Raw genomic sequence first — 23,964 nt, forward strand, 5'->3', positions numbered from 1 at the left:
CCCCCCCCCCCCCCCCCCCCCCCCGCCCACCATCTCAGTACTTGAAGCTCTTTAAATACCCCTTCCCCAGTTGCCCCAGGATCTAAGGAGTAATGAGTCTGGACCGTTGCTTTGAACAGCAGTGTGGCAGGGTATGAGTCGGATGGGCTTGGAGGATAGGAGCATTCAGGTTTGCTGTGCTTACTGAGCTGGGGTGAGGCCGATCTTGTGCGGGGGCGGCGGGGGGGGGGGCCAAGAGGAGAAAGGATTGGTGGTTTGGTGGCTGGAGTGGGGAACATGGCGGTGGTGGCCTGTTCTCCTAGGACTGCTACTCCTTCACTGAGCTCTAAGGTCCTGGCTTGGAGGGGGTGGCCTTGGTTAGCTGTCTTGAGAGCCCCATAGTGAAAAACAGATATGGAGAGCACTCTGGGGACACCATTTATTAGCACGCTGGCCCTCTGGGCATCAGTCTTCATCAGTGAGATGGAATAACGGGAATAGCACCCTCGGAGACCAAACCTGAATTTGGAGTCAATATCAGCTAGATGACCGGAACTCACAGAACTTCAGCTGCTAAGGGCACTCAGTGATAATGCTTCCTGCTATGGCCTCTTCCTTCTGACAGTCTCTCCCTCTCCGCCTGCCCTGTAACTCCCCACTGCTTCCTAAGGTCTCTTTCAGGAAGGCCACTTCCATATCAGATTCCCTTAACTCTTGGACTGGCTCCACACCTTCTGAGCCTAGGGTTTACTCAAAGAGCCCGCCTTATGCAGATGTGGGTACCCACAGGGTGACTTAAGCCAGAGACCTGCGTACAGCCTCACCCCTCCCTCCTCCACGCTCACCTACCTTGGTAGCGCCCAGATTGGCGTCCCTTGGCCCCTTTGTCTCTGTCCTTCCTGTTTTCTGTAGCCTCCATGTGACCTTAGCCAGCTCAATCCCCATTCCACCCCTAGAGCCATCTCCTAAAAGACCAACTTCCCTCAACAGTGTTTGTCAAACCAGCAGCTAAATCCTCAAAGGGAGAAAAACACATTTAGTAGGCAAATACATGGAAAAACATTCACCTTTACTAGTAGGCAAAGACATACAAATTAGAACCCAGGACAGGTTTTAGGTTTTGTTTATAAAATGATCACAAAAACAAAACAAAACAAAAAGCAGGCAAGCTCAAGGAAAGCTATGATGCCAGGATGCCAGCATACAGAGTGGGAAAGGGGGCTCCTGGCCTGCTGGTGGAGTCTTGGCCTTTTGGGCAGCTACTTAGCTTTCCGTCCTTGCCCCTGTGGGTTGCCAGCCCCAGGTCAAGCTGTTGGTCAGTGTCTACTTGGCTATTATCTTGGCATCATTGGTCACAGTGTGGCCAAGCTTCCTGCTAGGTCCAGGATGTCTAGGTGGGTGAGCGGGTAGGAAAGGCCCTGTCTTCAGGATGGAGAGTGGGAATGATGCGGTCACACTGAGGAATGTGGCGTGAGGACAGAGCCCTGCGCAGTGAATCCTGGGAAGGACTGCGCAGAAGGACAGCAGCCTGGAAGGGGAAGCAGGAAGCCAGGAGGCTTTCCGGGACTTCCTGGAGGACTGGACCTGGATTTGTAAACCTGGCTTCAGAAAACTACAAGCTATTTTGACAGGGATGCGGGGAAAGGCAGCCTCCTGGAAAACACGGGTGCACCCAGGGGACTCCCATTAAAGAAAGGTTTTGCATGGGGGTGAGTGGGTGGTATTGGCGCAACTTCATACTTAGACTGAACTTTGGTTCTTGACATGGTATCTGGGTGGCGGGCATGACTATAGACAGGAAACCCAGTTAGGGCCTAGGAGTTATTGGGGTGTGAGGCCGAGCATTGCTGCTGAGTGGGGAAAAGTAGTGAGGGGCTGGAAAGGGATGGGCAGGGTGTGGCCACCAATGGCAGAGACATCTGGATCTGGATCCAAGGGTCAAACTGTGTCTGGTTGGGGGGTAAGGCCTAGAACTCACCAGAGGGTTCTGGGGTTCACCAGAAGAGCAGGCATGTCATAGGAGAGAGCACGGAGGTGGTGGAGGCCAGGTGCTGGGTATGTCTGTGTCCGGTGAGGGGTGGAAGCCAATGTTAAGGGGGAGCTTGTATAAATAAAAGGGTGTGGAGGAGTATGGGCAATTTTCCTAAAGCTGGGCTATAAAGAATAGACAGAGGGATGCTGAAGATACAAAGATTTGCAGTTGACAGACAGCTGCCACCACACCTGGCTAACACCTGGCTTTTTTTTTTTTTTAAAGTGGGTTCTGAGATCAAATTCAGGTCTTCATAAACTGCATTGATTTTTAAATGAAGGAATAGAGAACAGCTCCCGCTAACTGCAAGATAAAGTCCACATCATCTCGCAGGGCTGAAGGAGCCTTCGAATCATGGCCTGTGCACTGTGGTGCACATCGGTGTCACCCCTTCCTGTCACGGGATCTCCAGTCTACACAGCAGACAGTCCAAGACTGTTCGAGCAGGACTTGAAAAAGCACATGCCGGCTGGTGGAATGGTGGTGGTGCTTGCTGCCATGTCGAAGGGGATGAGAGGGGACTGACTCCTCCTACAGGTTGTCCTGACCCCCACATATGCACTGTAGCACGCTCATGCACACACGCACGTGCACACACATAATAAAAAAGAAAAAGGAAGTATGTAGGGAGGAGGGGACTAAGAAAGAGGAAAGAAGACAAAAATGAGTGAATTTTGATGACAGGCCTGTCTAAGAACGCCATAGTGGAACCTGATGTTTTGTATGCTTGCTAAAAACAAAACAAAACAAAAAAAACCAAACCAAACCAAACCAAAACAAAAAAAAAACCCTAAAAAACTAGCTGATAGGAAGCAGTAGGAAAAAGATATGGACGTACGCAAGCCCAGCAGAGTCTGAGTGATGGCACTGTGTGTGTCTAACAGCAGAGGTCAGTGTGGCCAGTGAGAAGTGTAAATGGGTACATGCACATTGGAACAGAGACCAGTCCAGACCTCCATGGAGAGGTAGGTCTCACGTCTGTGGGCGGAGCCTGTCCCCTAGTATGTCGTGTGCCTACAGGCATGCCGCCCCCCCAAGAGCTGTATTCGTGTTTACTGGAGAATGCTAGGAGAGCAAAACCCCCTAGGACAAATGTGATGCATGCAGGAGACTTTACATTTCCTAGTGGCCACATTAAAAAGGTGAAGATGAAATTAACTTTTACCAATTACTTTGATTTATACCAACCTACCCAATATGTTCTTTTAATGTGTAACCAGTATGAAAACTGACATATTCCCTTGCCTGTTTTGCCAAAGTCTAAGCACTAAATCTAATTTCTATTCACCTTAATACAGCACGCTGCGGGAGCTCAGCTGCTGGCTGCTATATACAGATTATACAGGTGGATTTAGGGGGACGCTCTAGATTGGTAATGGTGGTTGAGAAGTTCCAGGAAGAGATGTGGGGCCTTTTAAGATTGTTTTCGACTCAGTGCCCTTCAATTGGGTCCATCCCTGCACAATAAGGCCCCACCACTGTTGATCAGTGTATGATTTCCGAGATGTACCACACTGTATTGCCAGCCCTCTGGCTGGGCAATGGCCACAGCTATCTTGTATCCCCCTAGACTGCTGTCTGCCCAGGTGTCCCCCCCACACACACACTTCAAGCAAGCTCACAGCATCTCAATCTGCAGTTTGCGTGTTCGGGCCCGCCCCATCCCTTCTTTCCTGCTTGCTCTGGCCCCAGAACGGGTCTCCCTTTACAATGGCTGTCTGCCTCCTGTTTCCAAGCAGAAGCTCCCCTCCCACAGGCCTGCTCCATCCTCTCCATCTTCACTGCTTTACATCTGGATTTGTGGGGCAACTTCCCAGGCAGGCTGCCGGGTGCCAACCTTCAGCCCCCACCATGAAGCTTCCTGGGTTTCCCACGACTCACTGGGATTGTCACCCCAGGGACAATCTTTGCCATAACACCTTTCCCACCTGTCACTCACTCGTCTTCCAGTTCCTTGACATCTGGTCCCCCTTCCTACACCTCTACCTTCACCAAACTTCCCCTTTAGCCCTTGCCTAACCCTGTCTGCCCTGGGAACTCTTTACTGCCCCAGTAGGCTTTAGAGTCTTGGCACCAAGTTCCAGAACCTGCCGCATAATTGGCGACATTAGCAAACATTTGTTAGACGTGGATGAAGTAATGAACTGTGGCTTTCTTTCCCCAACTCGTTACTCCTTTGCCTAAAACTCCATTTGCTCCAGAAGTTAAGTCTCTGCTTATTCCTCATCCTGGGCACTGACGGGCTGGACACTCTGCAGAGAACACTCCCAGGTCTCGGCGAAGTCTGACCACAGTGCCTGGAGAGGAATCTGGATTGCCCCCATTCCATCAGTGAGGAGACAACTGGGTCTCGGGTGAAAACTATTCGCTCAGGAAGTGGCTGTAGGTGCTGGGGCTGAGCCTTGACGGACTCAGTGTGACCCCAGCTCCTCTCACAAAGGTCCTTGGATCCTGAGTGCCATGTCTCCAGCTAGCGTGGTTCCTGAGAAGCCTGCCCCTTCCCACTTTGTCTGCAGCCCACTCGGAATGCTGGCAGCCTTGCGGCAGAAGCAAGGAAAGGCTGGCACGGACTTCACTGTCCCCAGCGAATGCCAGTCACCTCGTCCTCTTACACACCAGAGTGGGGGAGCCAATGATGGCTCCAGGGCACCAGGCCTTTGTGTGGGCATCCAGGCAGAGAAGGAGTGGAGTGGAGGCCAGACTGACCCACAGAAGACCTAAGACCTAAGGTGTATGGGCTTCTCTTTTCTCCCTTGGGTCTTGTTTCTGGGAGGGGCTAGAGTCAGGGCTGTACGAGATTTGCAGCATCTGTGACACAGGATATTGCATTCCCACCCAGGGAAGCTGTGTGCAGCACTGAACACCAGTTTACGTCAAAAAGCACTGGGCACTGTGACTTTGGGCAACTTCACTCCGTGTGGAGCCCTTTGCTTCTCCAGTAACAAGGGTGCTCATGCCTGTCCCCAGGTTAAGAGCCACATCAAATCATGGCTGTGTAGCTTACACGGGCAGTATTAATTTTACAAGTCAGGGTTTCTCAGAGTAGTCCTGGTTGTCTGGGAACTTGCTCTGTAGACCAGGCTGGCCTTTCACTCAGAGATCCACCTGCTTCTGCCACTGAGTGCTGGGATTAAAGACAAGCACCATCATGTCTGGCAGAAAAAGTTTTTTAACTATATGGGTCATGACCAAACAGTTGTGGAAGTCTATGTAGTGTCAATACCAGGAACAAATAAAAATTTAACAATGTAGCCTTCAAATTTACAGTAGCGTCCAGGAGTGCTATTCACCCCTCTAGGACCCAGGAGGCTGTGACTGTATGAAACCTTGTCTCAAAATATAAAAGTCAACCATGAGATATACCAGGTCCTTTCACCTGAAGTGATGGACAACTCAGCCAACTTAAACTCACCAATTTCTCTGAGTAGCCTTGGCTTCCTAGCCATCACACACTTAAAAACAAACATGAGTGGGATCTGACGTTTTTATTTTTCCCCAACAAGGAAAACAGAGGTCCAAGTAGCAAGACTGGCCACCCAGGCTTTTGTACACTGCCTGCAGTACAAGGCTCTCTTGACTAGGGGGCTTCCCTGTGCTCACTCCACTCACGCTACTTCTCCCACAAGCTTCCTAGCTTTCCCAATTCTGGGACACCAGGCTTTCCAGGTCTTGGTCTCCCTGGAGGATTAACCAGTGTCTCTTCTAGGGGGTCATCACATTTTAACAGGTACCTCCAGAGGCACAGAGCCAACCCCATCTACCACCTGGCTGCCTTCCCTCAGTCTGGCCAGTTTCCATCACTTCTGTCTTTGCACACATTACCACTGTCATTTTATTATCAGACATCACCCACTCTCTTTCCTCTTTAAAGGCTTGCACGGCCCTTCCCCACCTGTTCCTCTACTGTATGACTAGCACGCGATGCCTGGCCAGGGCTGAGTGAGCTACAGCTGTGTCTTCTGTGTAGCTCCAGCAGATCTGCTGGAGGTAGCAGAGTCTGGGTTCTGGCTCAAGCGTTACTGATGATGTTAGCCTTCCACTTGGCCTTGGTGGGTGGGAAAAGCAGGTAGGAAGGCTCAAAGGTGAAGGGGCCCAGCATTTTCACTTTGAGGGGTGTTGATTTGGGGTGAAGGCAATGAAATGATCCAGTCCTAGTCAGGTGGCATGGATACACTGCTCGGTTAAGGCAGCCATCCTTCCCCAACCCAGTCCCATTCTTTTTCTCACCCACGAACAAAAACTCAGGCACACAGGCATCCCTGGGAGAAAGCCACAGAAGAGGCACATTTTACAGATTTATTTTTTAAAAACAAAACAAAAGGTTAAAAAAGTCCTTCATTTCCAACCCTGCCTGGGGGTATGGGGAAGGGGGCAGGGCAAGCTGAGAAAGTGCCCGCCCCTCCCGGGAAGGGTCTGACTTCCCAGAGTTGGTAAGGACAGGATAAGTCAGAGGCGCCTGGTCCTTCCTTAGGTAGCTGTTACTGCTATACAAGTTTTACAAGCAAGTGTGGGAGTGGAAGGCCAAAGGCTGCTTCCACAGTGCCTCCAGCCAGTCTTTAGTTACACCCCTCCTCCCATGTAGGGGTGTAAGGGTGGGCAGGCAGGTGAAGTCACAGGAGGCTTGGCCTTTGGGCCATATAGTCTAGATCCTGTAGCTTCCTTATGTTGCTTGCCAGCCAGCAGGACACACTACCAATCTGGTATGAGGAGAGCTTCCCAGAAACCTCTTGCCACCTGGAGGGGACCTCTAATCTCCAACTCTTGGGGTTTGCCCTTTCTTTCTATTCCCCAGCCTCAGGCTGAGTGGAGTCCAGGACAAAGCACTAAGTGGCTGTTTGCTACAAAACACCTGGAGATGCCAGAGGGCAGCTCATGGCCTGTCAGTCCAGGCTCCCAGTCACACAGTCATACACACAGCGTTAAGGCGTCTGTGCCAGCAGGCATGGCCAAACTGGGCCCAGCTTCTCTCTCTCCACCTGCAGAGGGTACAGGGGCAGAACCCCTGGATGCTGTGGAAACAGGCTGAAGGGGGAGAAGCTGACAACGGAAGGTTAACCAGGCCTGGATAAGAAGGGGAAGGGGAGAGAAGGCAAAGGCTTTAACCTCTGTCCAGGCCTGCTGGCTGCCCTTGGAAGTCACCCAACTCAGGTTGGGGAGCCCTGACCATAAACCCCCTGGAAAATGGGGGACAGAGGAAGGATTAGAGGGGGGCTAGAACATTGGGACTTTGGAGGAAGCCAGTGCTATCAGTATTTACAAGCGCAAAGCCCCATCTTCTGTGCCACCTACCTCTCTACCCTTCCCACAGAAATGGCCCCTGAGAGCCACTGAAGAGGCACTCAGACCTCCTCACAGCTGCACCCCTAGTGAGAGCCCCTTCCCTCCAACTGGCCATATCTCGGGCTCCTCAGGAATGTTTGTGTGGCTCTGCTCATGAGGAGGTGGTGCCCACCTGGGGCAGGAACCCTGGCTGCCCTGGGGCAGCGGGCAGGCGGCAGAGGCTCTAGGAGTCCTTGAGCATGCTGATGCGTGCATAGATCTTCAGGGCAGGCCCCAGCTTGATGTTCATGGCACTCATCAGGTGGTCCTCCTTGAGCAGCAGCAGGGCTTGCCCATCAATCTCCTGGGCACGGAACTCCTCGGCGATCTCCTGGCAACCTGAGGAAGACAGCAGATAACAGCAACAGTTAGAGACAAGCCCTGGCTCAGGAAAGCCTCACATGGTAGTACTTCAAGGGCAGTACTGCTGGTCTTGTCTTGAAGCCTCACAGGCTAAATGACTGAGGCAGGAAGTCAAGATGTGGCCCTTGCTAGGCACACCCTTGGGCACACCTCTCCCTCCCTAACTACTGTCCTAGGTGTTGAGCTGGTACAGAAGGGAAGCTAGGGGCCACCGAGGCCTCACGGAAAGGACAGCAGCTGTTTGTTCCCTTACCCCTGCAGGGAACTTATATCGGAGCAAACTGACCATGTCAGAACGCTCCATCAGCCCCCTCTGAAGAGATGCTGGCTAACAGTAGAGGCCCGTTGTCATGTGACTGAGCTCCTTGGATGAGGATGCCCTCCACTGAAACTACAGCTGAGCCATGGCAGATGCCTCACCCTCACAATTCTGACACCATGAAGGGGTCATTACTGTTTAAGACTAAGCTAGAGTGATTTGTCTCACAGCAATACACCGATAACACAGACTTCGAAGCCTTAGAGAGAGGTGAGATGTTAAAAAACTTTGAACATGTAGGGATGGCCTAGTATTGGGGCCAGCAACAGATAGGCCAAGCAGAGTACAGTGACTGCCTAATGTGATCTAGGATCCTGAGTAGAAGTCCCATAACCCAGGGGAAACTGCTGGAAGCTTAATGGAGAGAGAGGAACTGCTACAGGGGGCTGGAGGGGTTGGGATTTAACTGTATCCTGCTAGGAAGCCACAAGTTTTGCAGCACTGGACTGGGACATGAAGTGTAACATTCCGGTGTTTTCAGGTAGAAGGCTGAGGGCGCTGCCTGCCTTCTTGTTGGAAGGAAGAGGAAGGAAAAGGAAAGAAAAATCAGTTCTGTGTACCATGGTCAGTATCTGCTGGTTCAGGAAGCCCTTAGTATTTCAGGATTAGAAAACAGTTTCCAGTGTGGTGGCACACACTTTTAACCCCAGCACTAGGGAGGCAGAGGCAGGCAGATCTCTGAGTTCAAGACCAGTCTGGTCTACAGAGCAAATTCTTGGGACAGTTAGGGTTACACAGAGAAACCCTCAAAAAAACAAACAAGCTAACAAACAAATAAAATAAAAATAAAAGACCCCCTAAAATGAAAAGAAAACCCAGGCTCCTGAAGACTTGACATGATACTCTGAGGAGAAGGGCCAGCTTCAGCGATTCTGATCAGTTGAAGGACTCCCAAGAACCTTAAGGGCTCCAGAAGAAGCCCAACATTACAGAAAGGCTTATCTGAAAGAGGATTTGGGGTGTGTTTTTTGTATGATGGAATGAACCCCAACAAGACTCAGAAACTATAAGGATTTTAAGAAAACTATATTGTCAGAAATATTGCTAGCTGAGACGGAAAAGCTCAGAGGTAACAGAAAATAAAAAGCAGGAATTACAGTAAGCACTGCAATTGAAGTTGCTCTTAACACCCGCTGCCTGTCACAGCAGGTGGGTGACTCTGAGGGGGGGTAAAAGTCACTCGAGGCTTGGAATACTCCAAAGGAAATGGCAGCAAGGGCTGCCCAGGCTGCTGTGGGTCAGAGCTGCCTGCCTGTTTCCGTTTTTCCCTCAGTTACCTACAAGATACTGGGGTGTGGTGGGCAGGAGACAACCTGTCTTAGTTCTTGGATCTCTAGAGTAGGGAACCACACCTACGCATCAGGGACAGAGCTCTCCATGCCCAGGCTTGACTAAAGAAAATGCCTCCAGATCAGGCGTGTGGAATATTCCTTTACATTATGTGAATACATGTCGCTGTGATTGGTATAATAAAGAAGCTGACTGGCTATAGTGATATTTTACTTGTGTCTTGATAAAGCTTGCCTGAAGATCAGAGTGTAAAGCTAAGCCTCTAGAGATCAGGGAGTGTTAGCACACACCTTTAATCCCAGGACTCAAGGCCACTCTGGGCTGTGTGAGGTAGAATCTGTCTAAGAGAAACAGAGCTCACACCTGTAACCCCACGCTAGGGCTAGGAGGAGCTCAGTGAGTCTGAGGATGCAGCCCGAGGAACAGTACAAACTGAGGACAGGACTGCCCCTTTGGTCTGAGCATTGGTAGAGGTGAGAACTCTCTAGGGGCTGGCCACTTTGAGTCTCTGATCTTCAGCTTTAACCCCAATATCTGCCTCTGGGATTACATCTTTTATTACTCATGTTACAACTTGCCAATAGATGGACAGATGAGGTTAGGCAAGAGAACCAGACTAAGGACACTGGGAAGAAGGACGGCGGGCACCATTTGTAAGTGGAGTTTTTCATCAGGACCGTAATTAGCTGTTATGTCAACTCTTTCCAAAAAAAAATCACTCAGAAACTAAATATTACTTATAAATGAGGCTGACAGCTGGACAGGATGAGGTCTGGTGGGAGAACCAGACTGAGGACACTGGGAAGAAGGGTGAAGATAGAGAAGTTGCCAGCCAGACATGGAAAGGAAACAGGGGGTACAAGATGAAAGAGAGGTTAACACCACATGGCAAAATGTAGATTAATATAAATGGGTTAAATTTAAGTTGTAAGAGTTAGCTAGTAACAAGCCTGAGCTATTGGCCAAGCATTTGTAATTAATAAGAATTTTCCATGTGGTTATTTGGGAGCAACTGTAGAGACACAGAGAAATTCTGCCTATACAAGTATGTAGGGCATTTTCTTTTCTTTTTTTCTTTTTTTTTCCTTTTTTTTTTTTTTTTTTTTTTTTTTTTTTTTTTTTTTTTTTTTTTTTTTTTTTTTTTTTTTTTTTTTTTTTTTTTTTTTTTTTTTTTTTTTTTTTTTTTTTTTTTTTTTTTGTGAGACAGGGTTTCTCTGTGGCTTTGAAGCCTGTCCTGGAACTAGCTCTGTAGACCAGGCTGGTCTCGAACTCACAGAGATCCGCCTGCCTCTGCCTCCCGAGTGCTGGGATTAAAGGCGTGCGCCACCATCGGGCATTTTCTTAGAGACTGGTGGGGTGGGCCCAGCCCCCAGTCCCCAGCTGCCAGCCGCCAGATCCCAGCACATTGTGGGTGAGGCCATCTCTGGGCTGGTGGTCTTGGGTTTTATAAGAAAGTGGGCTGAGTAAGAAACGGGGAGTAAGCTAGTAAGCAGCACTACTCCACGGCCTCAACACCAGCTGTGGACTCCAGGTTCCTGCCCTGTTTGAGTTCCTATTTTGATGTCCTTAAATGATAAACAGTGATATGAAAATATAAGCCAAATAAATCCTTTCCTTCACAATTTGCTTTTGGTCATGGTATTTCATCACAGCAGTAGAAACCCTGACTAAGCCAGCCTGTGGGTTCCCCCAAAGACAGAGCTCATCTGTACGACCAGTGAGATCCTGTAGAAATGGCAGCGTATGATTTCTTCTGATAGCTCTCTAGGATTTCCTAGCTATGGGGAAAACCTGCTTCCATGCTTGCCATAAGAGGCCCAGCCAGCCCCTTCCTGCAAACCATGGGAGAGAGAGAGGCTGACACAAAGCTGTATCTTCATAAGGAGCACGAGACAGGGCTGCAGGACAAAAGTAATCCTATGACAAACTTGAGGGCACATGACAGACAACAAATACACGAGGTTAAGTGAGAATGATAGAATTGGACCCAGTTCTGTCTCACCTACAATTTCTATACCACACTCTCCCCTGCACAGGCTGTGGCCACCATCACTGCTGCCCTGAAGTAGATGCATGAAGCTGGCAGAAAGGGAAGAAGTTTCAGGGTTCCCCTGGAAGACTCTGGAATGCTAGAAAATTTGCCTTTCCAAGTTGATGCTAACTTCATATCCACTTGCCCTCCACGCCAAGGGCTATCCACAGCGCCCACCATACCATACATTTTGTCCTTGCTCAAGCTGCTCTTTCTCAGCCTGAAAAAGCTCACTCCAGCTTGTTCATTCTCATGACACCACAGTGCTCCTGACTTCCTTCCCACCTTGCGCAGGAAGAGACAGAGCTAATTCCACGCTCATGTACTTCACAGACTACGTCCTAGACTGCAGCTGTTTCAAATGGTGGTCGTGAAGTATTCCATAGTCTGCTGTGTTAGAACATAAGCTTTCACAAGCAGGAGCCTTGTGTTCCTGCCTCTGTACCCTGGGTCCTGGAGGGAGGTGAGGTCTCCATCTCCCCTCACTCCCATGATTCCAGCAGGTAAAGTTTCCAAGGAACTCACCTGGCAAAGAGCGGATGAATTCATAGACATCTTCTACATTCCACTTTGTGGGCTCACTTGGTAGGAAGTGGTGTCCCATGCCTACCAGGTCCCGCATGTGCATGTCAGGGAGCTCCAGATCCCTCTGGCCTTGTCGCCGTCGGGAGGTGGATGAGCTGGCTGAGATGGGTGACAAGGGTTCCTCATAGCTTGAGTTGTCTGAGCACCGGCTAGAGTCTTCCTGGCTGTGTGTCAGCTGCAGGGCAGCAGTAACTGAAAGGGGTACAGTGCCTGAGGGCTGGGAGCAGAGAGAAATAGAGTTCTTCAGGATTGGGGAACTGACCACTCCCACGTCAAGCAGGGGTAGAGGCAGCTGCTGCTCCCTTTTCTGCTTGGTTCCCTATTCCTAGGGTCACACCCGCCTTCCTGCTCTCCCACCTTGGACAGTCAGTCCCTCAGCACTGTGCTGTGTTGCAGCACGCTGCAACAACCTGCTCGTAGTCTGTCCTGTAGTGGTGTCTTATGTGATCTGGACGACCAAGAGGGACTTCCCACATATGTACATCCTGGACTGCAGCTTTGAGCAGATTCTTAACAAGGTACAAGATAAAAGTCACCACCACCCCTGCCACCGCCGCCACCACCAACGACTTAAGGATGAAGACTGCCATGCTAGGCTGTGAGTTCCTTTAAGACTGTGCCCTTAGCCGGCGGTGGTGGCGCACGCCTTTAATCCCAGCACTTGGGAGGCAGAGGCAGGCGGATCTCTGTGAGTTTGAGACCAGCCTGGTCTACAAGAGCTAGTTCCAGGACAGGCTCCAAAAAATACACAGAGAAACCCTGTCTCGAAAAACAAAAACAACAACAACAAAAAAACCCACTATGCCCTTGGATCTTTAGTGCCCAACAGAATCACTGGCATGGAACTGTTGGGAAAAAATTTTTAATGGATGAATATCCATGTTCCTGATGGGGAGACCTTCACCAACTCAGTGATCTAGTTTTCAAGGGGGCAAAAAGGTAGTAGGGGAAAAAGTGGAGGCTGCCATCTCTCCCAGCATAACATGGAGGTACCCTGAATAGTCTGTTTTCACAGGGCCAGCAGGGTGAGACCCAAGAAATCAAGAATGGATGGCAACCCCAAGGTGGGGTCATTCTAGGCTAAGACTACTGGAAAGGGTAAGGGCCCCTAGGTCTAAGAAAAGGGTCCTACCAGGGGACCCAGAGAGGGCTGGATGTGAGACCTGTAGGAGGTGAGAGCAGCATGCTGGAGGAGACAGCATGCCATGGAAGCTCAACAGGGCTCTTACCTGTTTCTTGGTGTCCTTGGTAAGTGTGGGCAGACTAGCCTTGCTGGCCCGTCGGCGGTTGTGGGTTGTGGTCCCTGCCTTCTGCAACTTGCTCCGGTCTGAGTGAAAAAGTCCCACTCGTTTGGTGCATCCCACGTTATACCTGCGGGGAGGAGCAGTAAGTCAGAGCAGGGGCCCTAGGTGGCACAAACAGCCAACCAGAGTCTATGGGTACAAACTGACACCAGGACACTGCTGATCACGGAGACTCTGGGAAGGCACTTGAGCTCAGAGCCCTTCTTGAGAGGCAGGGTATGAGACCAGTCACCTTCTAAAACCAGTCTCGGGATGACAAGAGGGAGTGCCGGTGACATGTTTAATTCAACTGCTCAGAGCACAGTGGCCTGTGGCTTCCACACACTGTGCTGCTAGGAAACTATTCTGTTCACTGTCCTGCTGGACTGTGGCCTGGCAAAGCTTGACCAAGAGTCCTTGGCTCCTTCAGCACAGCCTGGTCAGCATGGTTGAGGACAGGAACTCTGGGGCATTGCTCACAACACCTCTGCCTGGAACCTAGAGAGCTTTTTGGGTTCTGGGGCGTCAAGGTCAAGCTGCTCCTACAGAGAGCAGGGGGCACGTTAGAGCCGAATCCCTGTGACTCAGCTGTATCATTTTGGGCACAGCCACTCTTTCATGCCTTAGTTTCCAACCCATAAAAAGGGCACATTAGGAAATACAATGGTGACAATGGAACAGCTGCCTAGCAGAAATGTTCTGAAAACAGACAACTGACTAGCAGGACCCCTGGCTCCAAGTTTCTCTCTCTGTCTCTGCTGCTACCTCTGTCTGTCTCCTTTTGTTTTGGGTTGAAACAAGGTCTCCTCAGGCAGCCCCTACTATATATATATATACACATACATACATACATACATACATACATACATACATACATACTCTACTACTATACAGTGGAGGCTGACCTCACTCTTAAATCAGTCCTGTCTTAGTCATTACAGATCTGGAGCACCGTGCCCACTGTGAAAAAGCTTCTCAATAAATGACAGTGGCTTTTATCATCATTTCTTTCCAGGCTGAATAAAAGCTTGCCGTGGTCCTGGGCTAAATTTTACTTCTGTACAGGGCTTTCCCCTAAGGGCATGGCAGCTGCCCTTGGGGCCCAGCTAACAAGCTGCTTTGTGTGCCCGGACAGTGATGCTTCCCCTGACATACCCAAGGCAGGGGAGGTTCTTCTGGTTTCCCAAGCCTAGTACACTCACCTGGTATGCTCGGGATATAGTGCCTTAACTAGGCAGGCCAAGGAGCTCGGAGGATTGATGAGCCTCACCTACAGCATCCAAGCTAGATGATGACTAGGAGGAGGACCCTGGAGACAGAAAGGGCTGGGCATGGCAGTGGGGCCGGCCACTCACCTCTTTGCACAAGCCATGGAGCAGAAGCGCTTGGAACGCTTGAACTTGTAGGCAAAGTCCACCCGTCCACAGAGCTCACACTTGAGTTTGAGGGGGGTACCCTCCTCTTTGGATTCTGTAAAGAATGGAAATGGCTGAGCTTAGTGGTATTTCATTTGTATTTTAATAAATAAAGCTTGCCTGAAGTTCAGAGAGTAAAACAGCTGCCCTGGCCAGTCTTCCAGACCAGGCAGTGGTGACACACACCTTTAATCTCAGTAGCCATGCTAGTTAGCCATAGAAACCGGGGGGGGGGGGGGGGGGGGGGGGGGGCAGGGGTGCACGTCTTTAATCCCAGCACTAGAGAGGAATATAAAATGAGAGGAGACAGTTCTCATACAGTCTCATTCTAAGGATTCCTGGAGGCAAAACTGCCACTTTAGACTTTATAGATAAGAGCCAGTGGCTGACTGTTTTGCCTTTCTGACTTTCAGGTTGAACCCCAATATCTGTCTCGGGGATATTAATCGTGCTACAGCTGAGTGTGGGGAGAGACTGTGATAGGCTGGAGACAATCCAACTGCAGGAGCTCCTGTCCTGCCTCTTCCATGTCTCTGTGGATATGAATCGAGTGGTACCTATTTAGAAACAACAGACTCTCCCACTCATTTTGCATGGGTTAGGCCTCCCACTGGAGAGTTCCCCAAGAGTGTCTGGTGATGCCTCTTTCAAACTGCGGGCCAGGGGCACAGCAGAGGTGGGCAGAGTCAGCATCCTTCTCCATGACCACCAAAGAAACAGAAGCCTTGCACAAGCTGTGCCTCAGGCCTTCCCAACTCAAATTCAGGCTCCTGAGATAGCAAAAGGGAGGGCACACCTGCCTGGTACTATCCTGATCCTCACTTCTTACAATAAGTGAAATTCTGAGACCATGTGGTTGCTGGAGAGGCAGGAGATGAAGGCTCTTATTTCTGTTTCTGTTCTACAGGAAGAGAGTCGGAGGAGGTGCTGGGGAAATGTTCTGTGGGAAGGAACGTTACTTGTTCCCTGCTCAGGGTTCCTCCACAGACACTGAGAAAAGGGAAGCGTGAGGCCTGCCCTTGAGCCCCGCAATTGTGTGCATACCTTGCAGGTAGGGCTCCTCCATCTCTGAGTCAGTGGTGGTGGTGTGGTCCTGCTGTGGAAGCTTCTCAGGCAGGAACCCCTGTGCATACTTCTTCTTGAGATTCCCCACCAGCAGGGACGAGCGTCCCACCTAGAGGACAGGTGACATAGAGGCCACAAGGTTTAGATCCTAAGCTCCTTGCCACTCAGTCTTATTATAATTACAGGTACAAAGCAGCCAGGCAGATATCAGCCCTCCTCAATCCTCCCACATGCTATCATTCAAGGGTGCCCCACTCAAGGGGCACTGTTCTGCTGCCCGGCACCCAAAGCAAGCAATAGTGGGCACCACAGTACAGGGACAACTCAAGAAGTCGGAGGTAGTCTATCCTGCCAGGTGTGTCCCAGGGCAGAGATCCTATTTCCCTCACCACTCACTCATCAGGTGCCTGGTCGTGTGTTCAGAGAGCACCAGAGGGGCAGGGCTAAGTGTAAGAGTGTATTTACAAGACTCAGTGTCCCTGTTTAGATTTCATACTGTTCCCTACCTGACCACAGCCAAGCCAGAGGAACAGGCAGCCCCAGGGGAGAGCAGGACACAAGTGACCCCAGCCACAGAGGAATGCCCTGTGACTGGCAGCACGAAGGCTGGCTTTACCTCTTTGGGCCTTTGTTTTGTTTGGGAAAGCTGGTGGCCAGCTCACATGGTCTGTGGTCTAGGATGATGTGAGCTGCTGTTCTATCTGCCTTCATTCTGCAGGCTCACGCTTTCTCCAGAGGGAGGGGCGGGCGGACACCAGACTGGGGTGGAGGGGGAGGCATGGAGCGGAGCTAGGTCCTTATAAGGTAAGCTGTCCCTGAGATCTGCCACTGGCTGTGGCCAGCCTCCAGAGGGAGAGGGCACAAATGAGTTTGCCTGCTGACAGTTCAGAAAGTAGTTCACCCACTGTGGGAATCAAGCTCAGTCCTCTGGTGACTTATAAGACTTTCCACAGATCCAAAGCATGAGCAACAGGCAGCGGTACCCAGAGGACAGGGTTTCCAATACACAGTCCTGCTGAGCCACACGCTTGATCTCAAGGCCCCTTAATCTCATCACTCCCTTTCAAGGCTCTGTTCCCAGAAGCACATCTCAGGCTGTACTTCCATGCCACCACCTTGGTTTCCACCATAGTTCAGGAACTGTACCAACAGGTTCCTTTTCCGAACTGGCTATTTGGTTTTGGCATTGAAAACTCAATAAAGAATAATTTTCCGAAGTCCATTGTTTTTCATCAAATATCCCAAGGTGAACTAAGTCCCTCTACTTCAGGGTCACAGGACACAAGTCAGCGATACTGCTTAGCCCATGAGGATAAACTTCTAAGGGGATTTTGTCAATTATTCTTGATCACCAAATCATTTTGGACTCTGGAGAAACTTGATCCTAGAGAGAAATTATTCTGACATTGTAAAGGACGGGGAAACCAGCAAGGTAAGAGTAAACTGTTCACATTTTCAGAAATTTTACATGGAACTGTAAAAATATTCTAGCACACATCTAAAATATATTTAAAGGAAAAAAGAGGGGAAAAGAAGTAGTCCGTACCGGGAAAGGCTCCGCCCCCTCCTGGATCACAAACCCTTCGATAACATGCGTCAGGATTTGGGGTTTCACAATGGCCTGTGGTGGTTTATTCTCACCATTCTGGGGGGCAGTGCCGGCGATGCTGGAGGCAGAGTTTCCGTTCCCTGAGGTCATGCCGGGGCTGCTGAGGTCGGTCAGTGCATGAACAATGCCCTGCCCTGTCTCTGCAGGAGAGAGAGAGAGAGGGAGAGAAAGGAGACAAAGTGGCAAGGATGAGAAAAGGAGGCCAGCTTGGAGATGGACAGCCAGTACCCACAGTACATACAGGCCACAGCCCATCACAAGTGGCAGCACGTTAGTGGTCCCACCACCAGGGTAAGCGCCATCAGTTTTCTAACAGTCTGGCTCTGCAGCTAGCAAGGTTTCTTAAACAGCTATTCAAGACCTATCTAAGTAGGCTGAACCAGCCAGAACTCTGCCCCGAGGAGTAAGGCTGAGGCAGTACTGGTGAGACAAAGCAACACTGTTTGCAGAGAACTCCAAACAGTGACAAGGATATTTAAAGCCAGACCAAGAAGTTCCACTAAACACAGGCTCACGGTGTAATAGAGCAAGCAGGTGGACAGATGTGAACCTTCTAGGAGTCTCCTTGGAGGGTCAGATTCACAGCACCTGAAACTGCTGCCCAGGAAACACCAGAGCACACTACCCTTTGGCGGCTGCTGCACTAAGTTATGGGGCCATTTTCTTTCTCCACTGCTGAAACGGCTGCCACAGCCGCCATTTTTCTCTGCTGACCCCACTCTCAACCCGACCTCTGGCTCCGTGTGCAGTGTACACCGCATCCAGTCCTTAGCAAGCACAGACCCCTCCTCTCTCTCCTCTGGAGAACTCAACACAATGCACCAGAAAAGGATGGGTGACCCGTACGGCCTGTCAAGGTGGCCTATCATCTCCCGAGGGAGGTGCCTCACTGCTGCAGGGTGCTAGGCTCCACCACCTCATTTTAAGAGCCCTCTCCCAGTCCCTGCCCAAGGCTGTTCTGTGTCACCAAGTGCTCAGTGAGATGAGGTGCTTTTAACCTGGAACCGTCTAAAAGAGAAAAGTGGAAAACCTATTTCTTAACTGCAACAAGCCTATTAATATCAAGCATAAGCCAGTGGTATATGATAAACAGAAACATTATTAAAACAATAAAATAAAAAATAACTACAGTACACTGTTACTTAGGTAACTTTTGTACAGCACTTTCTATGAAGACATTATTTCATGTTGTGGAGATGGGAACTCACAGAGTCTAATCAGGCACAAGGACTAAAACCAGAAACATTTACAGGGCTCCAGCATACCTCCAACCTCAGGGTCATTTTCTTACTAGAAGTTCTGGTTCAGAAAACCAGGAGCAACCTTTGAGAGTAAGAAAGTACAGGTGGTAACATGCCTTCAGTTCTCATTCCTACAGAACCAACTAGGAGCAGATTCCAGAGCTGAGCAAAAGCTGCCCAGGAGACACAACTGATAAGGGTTTTAATTCTAATTTCTGGGGCTGGTGAGATGGCTCGGTGAGTGTCGTACAAGCCCATGGCCCCAGCTTGATGGCCAGCACCTATGGTGGAAAGAGAAAATACTCTGAAAGTTGTCCTCTGACACCACAGGTGCAGCGTGTGGCAAGTGCACACCCGCACCTTACTATGTGTGGATGCTTGCACAGACACACACACAAAATAACATTAAAAATCTTAAAATTAATTTGTATTTGACCCAAAGCCATACCAGCAAGTTAAAAAAAAATACCCTTTAAATGTTTGTGCTAATGTGGAATAAGTCTAATAGCTTTGGCTTTTCTGTAGAAAATTAGAGACAGTCCCAATTTTTTCCCTCCTCCTCCTCTTTTTTTTTTTTCTGTTTTGTCTTCCGAGAGAAGGTTTCTCTGTGTAGCAGCCCTGGCTGTCTTGGAACTCACTGTGTACACCAGGCTGGCCTCAAACTCACAGAGATTCACCTGCCTCTGGATCCCAAGAGTTAGGATGAAAGGTGTATGCAACCACTCTTAGCTGGAAACTCTCCCTTTGGAATTAGTCTTTTTTTTTTTTTCTCCAGCAAGAGTGTTTAGAAACTGAAAAAACAGATTTTTAGAATCTAGGAATAGCCATGATCTAGCTAATGACAAAAGGAACCAAGCTAAGTTTCTCTTATTTTTATTTACTTACTTTTTGGAGACAGGGTTTCTCTGTATAACAGCCCTGGCTGCCCTGGAACTCACTTTGTAGACCAGCTGGCCTCAAATTCAGAGAATAGCTGGCCTCTGCCTCCCGAGTGTTGGGATTAAAGGTCTGTGCCACCATGGCCTGGCTTCTCTTTTAATTTTAGTGTGTGTTTATTCCATTTTTCCTTGCTTTTACTTTCTAATATTTTAGGTTTACACAGATATAAATACAGATTTTATTAAAATGATGGATAACGGTTGTTCACATCTAAAGCTTACAATGAGAGCTGAATGCTACATCTAGACTCCAGCAAGACAGTCCCTGCGGATCTGAATGTGCTGTGGACAGCAGAGAGCAAAGTCAGCTCCCGTCCACCACCGCTCAAGCAGTCTACAGCACTCCCCACCCAGTGACTTCTAGCATGCCTGTCCGAATGCTTCCAGCAATAGAGGAACTAATTTGCTACCTTGGGAGTATGATCACAAAGTTCTTCCTTACAATGAACCCCAAATCTGTCTTCCTGCTAATTTCTGCAATTAATCCTAGCTATGTTCCTTAAGACTGGAGAAAGGGTCTAATCAGATAGGTACACTGAACAAACAAAGGCTTAACAAGGCCTAGGGGCTATCTCCACCAGTGAGTGAATTGTGTCAACTCCTGGCCCTCTCAGCCTGTTCCATGGGCTAGCAAACCCACATGTGCATCTCATAGAGATTTTTTTTTTTTTCAAGACAGGGTTTCTCAGTAGCTTTGGAGCCTGTCCTGGAACTCGCTCTCGTAGACCAGGCTGGCCTCGAATTCAGATGTGTGCAGGCCTCTGCCTCCCTTAGGCTGGGATTAAAGGCGTGCGCCACCACCGCCCAGCTCATAGAGATATTTTTGATTCATATCTGTCTCTCCATCTAGAGACAAGGGTCTCACCAAGTTGCTATGGTCAGCCTTGCACTTGAGATGCTCCTGTCTTGGCCCTACTTGGCTCTCTCCCAGCCCCCTAATGTTAGGTTCACAGCTGTGCACCACATCTAGCCACTGAAGAAGTGTGGTTTACAGCGTCTAGGGCCCTTGCTACAGAGTTAAACTGGAGGACAGCCACTTCCCTTTCCACGGTGGCTCACTGCCGCCTCCCACTGGTCACTGACATGCATCCCCAAACTGTTCCTGACACCTTGTCTCCTTTTGTGGGCTCTTTCTAGCCCTGCTCCACTGCAATGTCCCCAGCTCCAACCTCTTCCTTACTGTCCCTGTCAGGCAGAGGAGTTCTTGTGGGCATTCATCAGTGGAGGCTACAAACCAGGGCTCACCGATGGGAAGCAAGGACTCTGGTATCTTCGGTCTTTTTTTTTTTTCAAAGATGCAGAGACAAACAACTGAACTCCTTCATGCTGACATCAGAAATTCTAGCTGCCATCACAATCCTGGGGCAGGTTACAGGAGACAGAATCCCAGGGGGGCCGGGGGGGGGGTATTCACAGCTGTCTGGCTTTGCCACTGTCATGATGCCCTATAGTTCAGCACCTGCTTTAGTAACAAAGAGTTTGGGCTATTTCTGGAAGGTCCGAACAGTCTCACCCCCCTGCCATGCTCAGCACACTGAGATTAATTTAATCTGCTTTCCACTCTCCCAGACTGCTTTGCAGCCTGTTTGGGGAAAAGCCTTTTTGACAGTGAAACTTGCAGGGACCCGCCCTGCTGGCCTGAAGCAAAGAAAAGAGACAAAGAAACTCTGTCTTTGGAATTCAGTTCCTCTGTGCTCTCCAGCCAGGGGATTCCCACAGGTCTCAGATGCCTTCCAACAGTGAGCTCCTCAGCAGAAGCTGGGTGCGCACCTTGCTCCAGGGGCCGAAGGGGGAAATGGGCCAGCTCTGCTGGGAAGAGGCAGGCTGGAACTTCTTTAAGTTGACCACAAATGGACCACTAGTATGTGCCAGAGTCTTACTAAGCATATGATCAGCCACTAGGCTGTTTCTCACTGCTGATCTCATTCACAGGCTCTGACAGAAACAGCTCTTTTGCAAGAAAAGAAAGGTCTACTCAGTGGCCTCTGTTTATGCTACTGTTTTGAAATCATCTTTGGAATTCTTCACTTGTACTAACCAAGCAGGAGCTGTGACCCACAGAAGCTAAACCTATATCCAAAACATGACATACGCCTGTTAAAATTGCAATGAATTACAAATATAAAATAATAAATAGTAAACTCAGTTTTCAGCATCGCCATAAAAAATACAGGCCTCCTTGGTACGACAGCGAGTCCTGCCACAGGTGAGATCCAAAAACTCCTTGCTGGAGTGTGACAGTGAGTGGCATAGTTGGTGTTTACTGTGAAGTGGCATTTCAGTGGACCTGCCCATAAATGACAGCTGCTCTTCTTAGCCCAATGTCACGGTCCCTATGGAGGATTTCCTCAGTGGAGGAGAGTTAGGGCACCAAGCTTGATCCAGAAACTTGGTAAGGCAGGATGACCTCTAGAGGCAAAGGCAGGGAAGCTCCAGAAAGACACTTTCAGTCAGCTGGAGAGAGAGCAAGACTGGCCAGTTCAGAACCAGGTTCTTCCTTGTGTCAGATGACACACAAACCATCTGCTATTTGGGAATGTGAAAGGTTTGTGCGTGCATGCGTGCAAGCCAGAGGCTGACACTGGATGTCTTGGCTGGTGACAGTATGAGAATAATCTAATGAAATTAGCAAAGACTTTAAGGAGCCAGCAACTGATAACACGGCTCACTAAACATCAGAACAAGAACCTGTAACAGCACTCGCTCTAGGCTCAGCACTGCAGTCGTGCCGTGCTTCAGTTCAGCCTGTTCTCCAGAGTGAAGCACCTGCAAAATGGTGCCTCTGCACCTGTATCCAGGAGACAGCAGGAGGCCACACCTGCTCCAAGCAGCAGAGGTCACCTTACAGAGAGGAGAGCCAGAGTGGCTAGCTAGGCCTGTGGAAAGGTCTAGGGCCACCCTTCCTAATCTCTTTAGTTATATCCGGACTCCCAAAGAAATTGGTGGTACTGTGAAACGGAGGGAGGTGTCCCCTCCCAGGAAGAAGGGCATGGTGGAGGCGTGGAGGTGCTGGAGCTCAATGCAGGAATTCTTCACAAAGAGATTCCTGGGGAGAATCTTCAAAGTGCAAGTTTGGCTACACTCATTCCCAATCTGCTATGAGTCAGCCACTTTGCTCAGGTAAGCAGACCCTTTCCAACACTGCTTAGGGACCCAGGTGCGGTGGGAGGGAAGGGGACCAGATCCAGGTGGAGGGGCCCTGAGTCTAAGGCATGAGGCAACTTGTCTTCAGGATTGAAAGACTTATTCTATGTGATATTCTATTGAGAAAATATAGAGTCACCTATGAGACAAACTTTGGACTTGTCTGTGAGCATGTTTCCAGAGAGGTTTGATGGCGGTGGGAGGACCCACCCCGAATTCCATGGAGCTGGGGGGTCCAAACTGAACTAAAAAGGAGAAACTGAGTTTAATACCAGATTCAGCTCTCTGCTTCCTGACTGTGGACACATGTCACCAGCGGCTTCAGGGTCCTACCATTACGCCTACTCCACTACAGTGGACAGCACTCTTAAATTTCCAGCCAAAATGCATCCTTCTTTTCGTAGGTTGCCTCTGTCATGTATTTTGCCACCGCAACAAATGAGTAGCAAATACATCCCAGGTCACGAGAGAAAGTTGGGCAGAATACAGTGGTTCCAGTTTCCCTAGAGTGGGCTGCTAAGTGGAACAGACTGGGTGGGGAGCACTAGGCTCTGACTGGCTGGGAACAGCATGAGGGCACTTGAGGGAGGTGGCAGGAAATGGATCCTCCAGTCCAGGACACCGAAGCAGAGGCATCATGTGTGGTCTGGGACGTTAGGTTTGGGAACTGGCAATTATCTAGGTGAGTGATGCCCAGATGGGAGTCTTGAAGTAATAAGAAAAGGAATGTGGTTAATCAGGACCCAGGGGCTACAGTCAATATCCCAAGATGCCAGAAGGGAAGTGGCGTATGCTCTTTCAATAGGCCTGGCACACCATATCCCACACTTACAATTTAGGATGAGTCATCTCTCCCACAAATTTCAACACTAAATTTAGAAGAGGACCACATGTGCATCTCCCATGCAGACTGCACACATTACAGGTGTGCTTTTTAGAATTCAAGCAAGAGTGAATGGCATTTGGAAGATGGTATCTCCTAGAACATGCAGCAAAGGAGCTCTTAGTGGGGAGAAAATCGCAGGCTCCTTCCCAGAGTCCTGGAGGAGTCTCTGCCTGTAAGTGGTTCAGTTCTTGTAAGGACAGAGCTGTGAGACAGAGACCTGTTGCCTGGAGGCTACAAGCTATATAGCTTTGGCACCAGCCTGCCCCTCAGAGTACCTTCCTCAGCCAGGCCAATTGCAGTTGCTCTGAAGACCCTGGCACAGCAGGGAGCTTTACCCACACAGAGGCAAGACTGGATCTAGGTTCTCTGTGGAGAAGGGAGCTGGCCAGTAGACTGGGGACCTCAGCCAGCCCAAGTGCCACTTCAGCATGACCTCATTGAGGCTAGGTTAGCAGGCTAGGAGG

The 23,964-nt window shown here is 49.7% G+C and overlaps 2 protein-coding genes across 4 annotated transcripts in view; both read right to left on the reverse strand.

Moving 5' to 3' along the window:
* The window catches only part of A3galt2 (alpha 1,3-galactosyltransferase 2), a 10,463-nt gene extending 4,335 nt beyond the window's left edge, over positions 1-6,128 (reverse strand). The window contains exon 1 of the mRNA XM_050152776.1: positions 829-6,128. Coding sequence (XP_050008733.1) covers positions 829-941 — 113 coding nt within the window. The 5' untranslated portion in view covers positions 942-6,128. The remainder of the gene's footprint in view (positions 1-828) is intronic.
* Positions 6,129-6,293: 165 nt separating this feature from the next.
* The window catches only part of Phc2 (polyhomeotic homolog 2), a 98,995-nt gene continuing 81,324 nt past the window's right edge, over positions 6,294-23,964 (reverse strand). For all 3 annotated transcript variants that reach the window (XM_050152754.1, XM_050152764.1, XM_050152766.1), the window contains 6 exons: positions 17,229-17,431; positions 15,662-15,791; positions 14,558-14,672; positions 13,149-13,290; positions 11,860-12,136; positions 6,294-7,669 (listed from right to left, as the gene is read on the reverse strand). In XM_050152754.1, coding sequence (XP_050008711.1) covers positions 7,515-7,669; positions 11,860-12,136; positions 13,149-13,290; positions 14,558-14,672; positions 15,662-15,791; positions 17,229-17,431 — 1,022 coding nt within the window. In that variant the 3' untranslated portion in view covers positions 6,294-7,514. The remainder of the gene's footprint in view (positions 7,670-11,859; positions 12,137-13,148; positions 13,291-14,557; positions 14,673-15,661; positions 15,792-17,228; positions 17,432-23,964) is intronic.

Source organism: Alexandromys fortis, unplaced genomic scaffold, assembly GCF_014885135.2.
Source record: "Alexandromys fortis isolate MF-2015 unplaced genomic scaffold, M_Fortis_MF-2015_v1.1 scaffold_26, whole genome shotgun sequence".
Classification (NCBI taxonomy): Eukaryota; Metazoa; Chordata; class Mammalia; order Rodentia; family Cricetidae; genus Alexandromys; species Alexandromys fortis.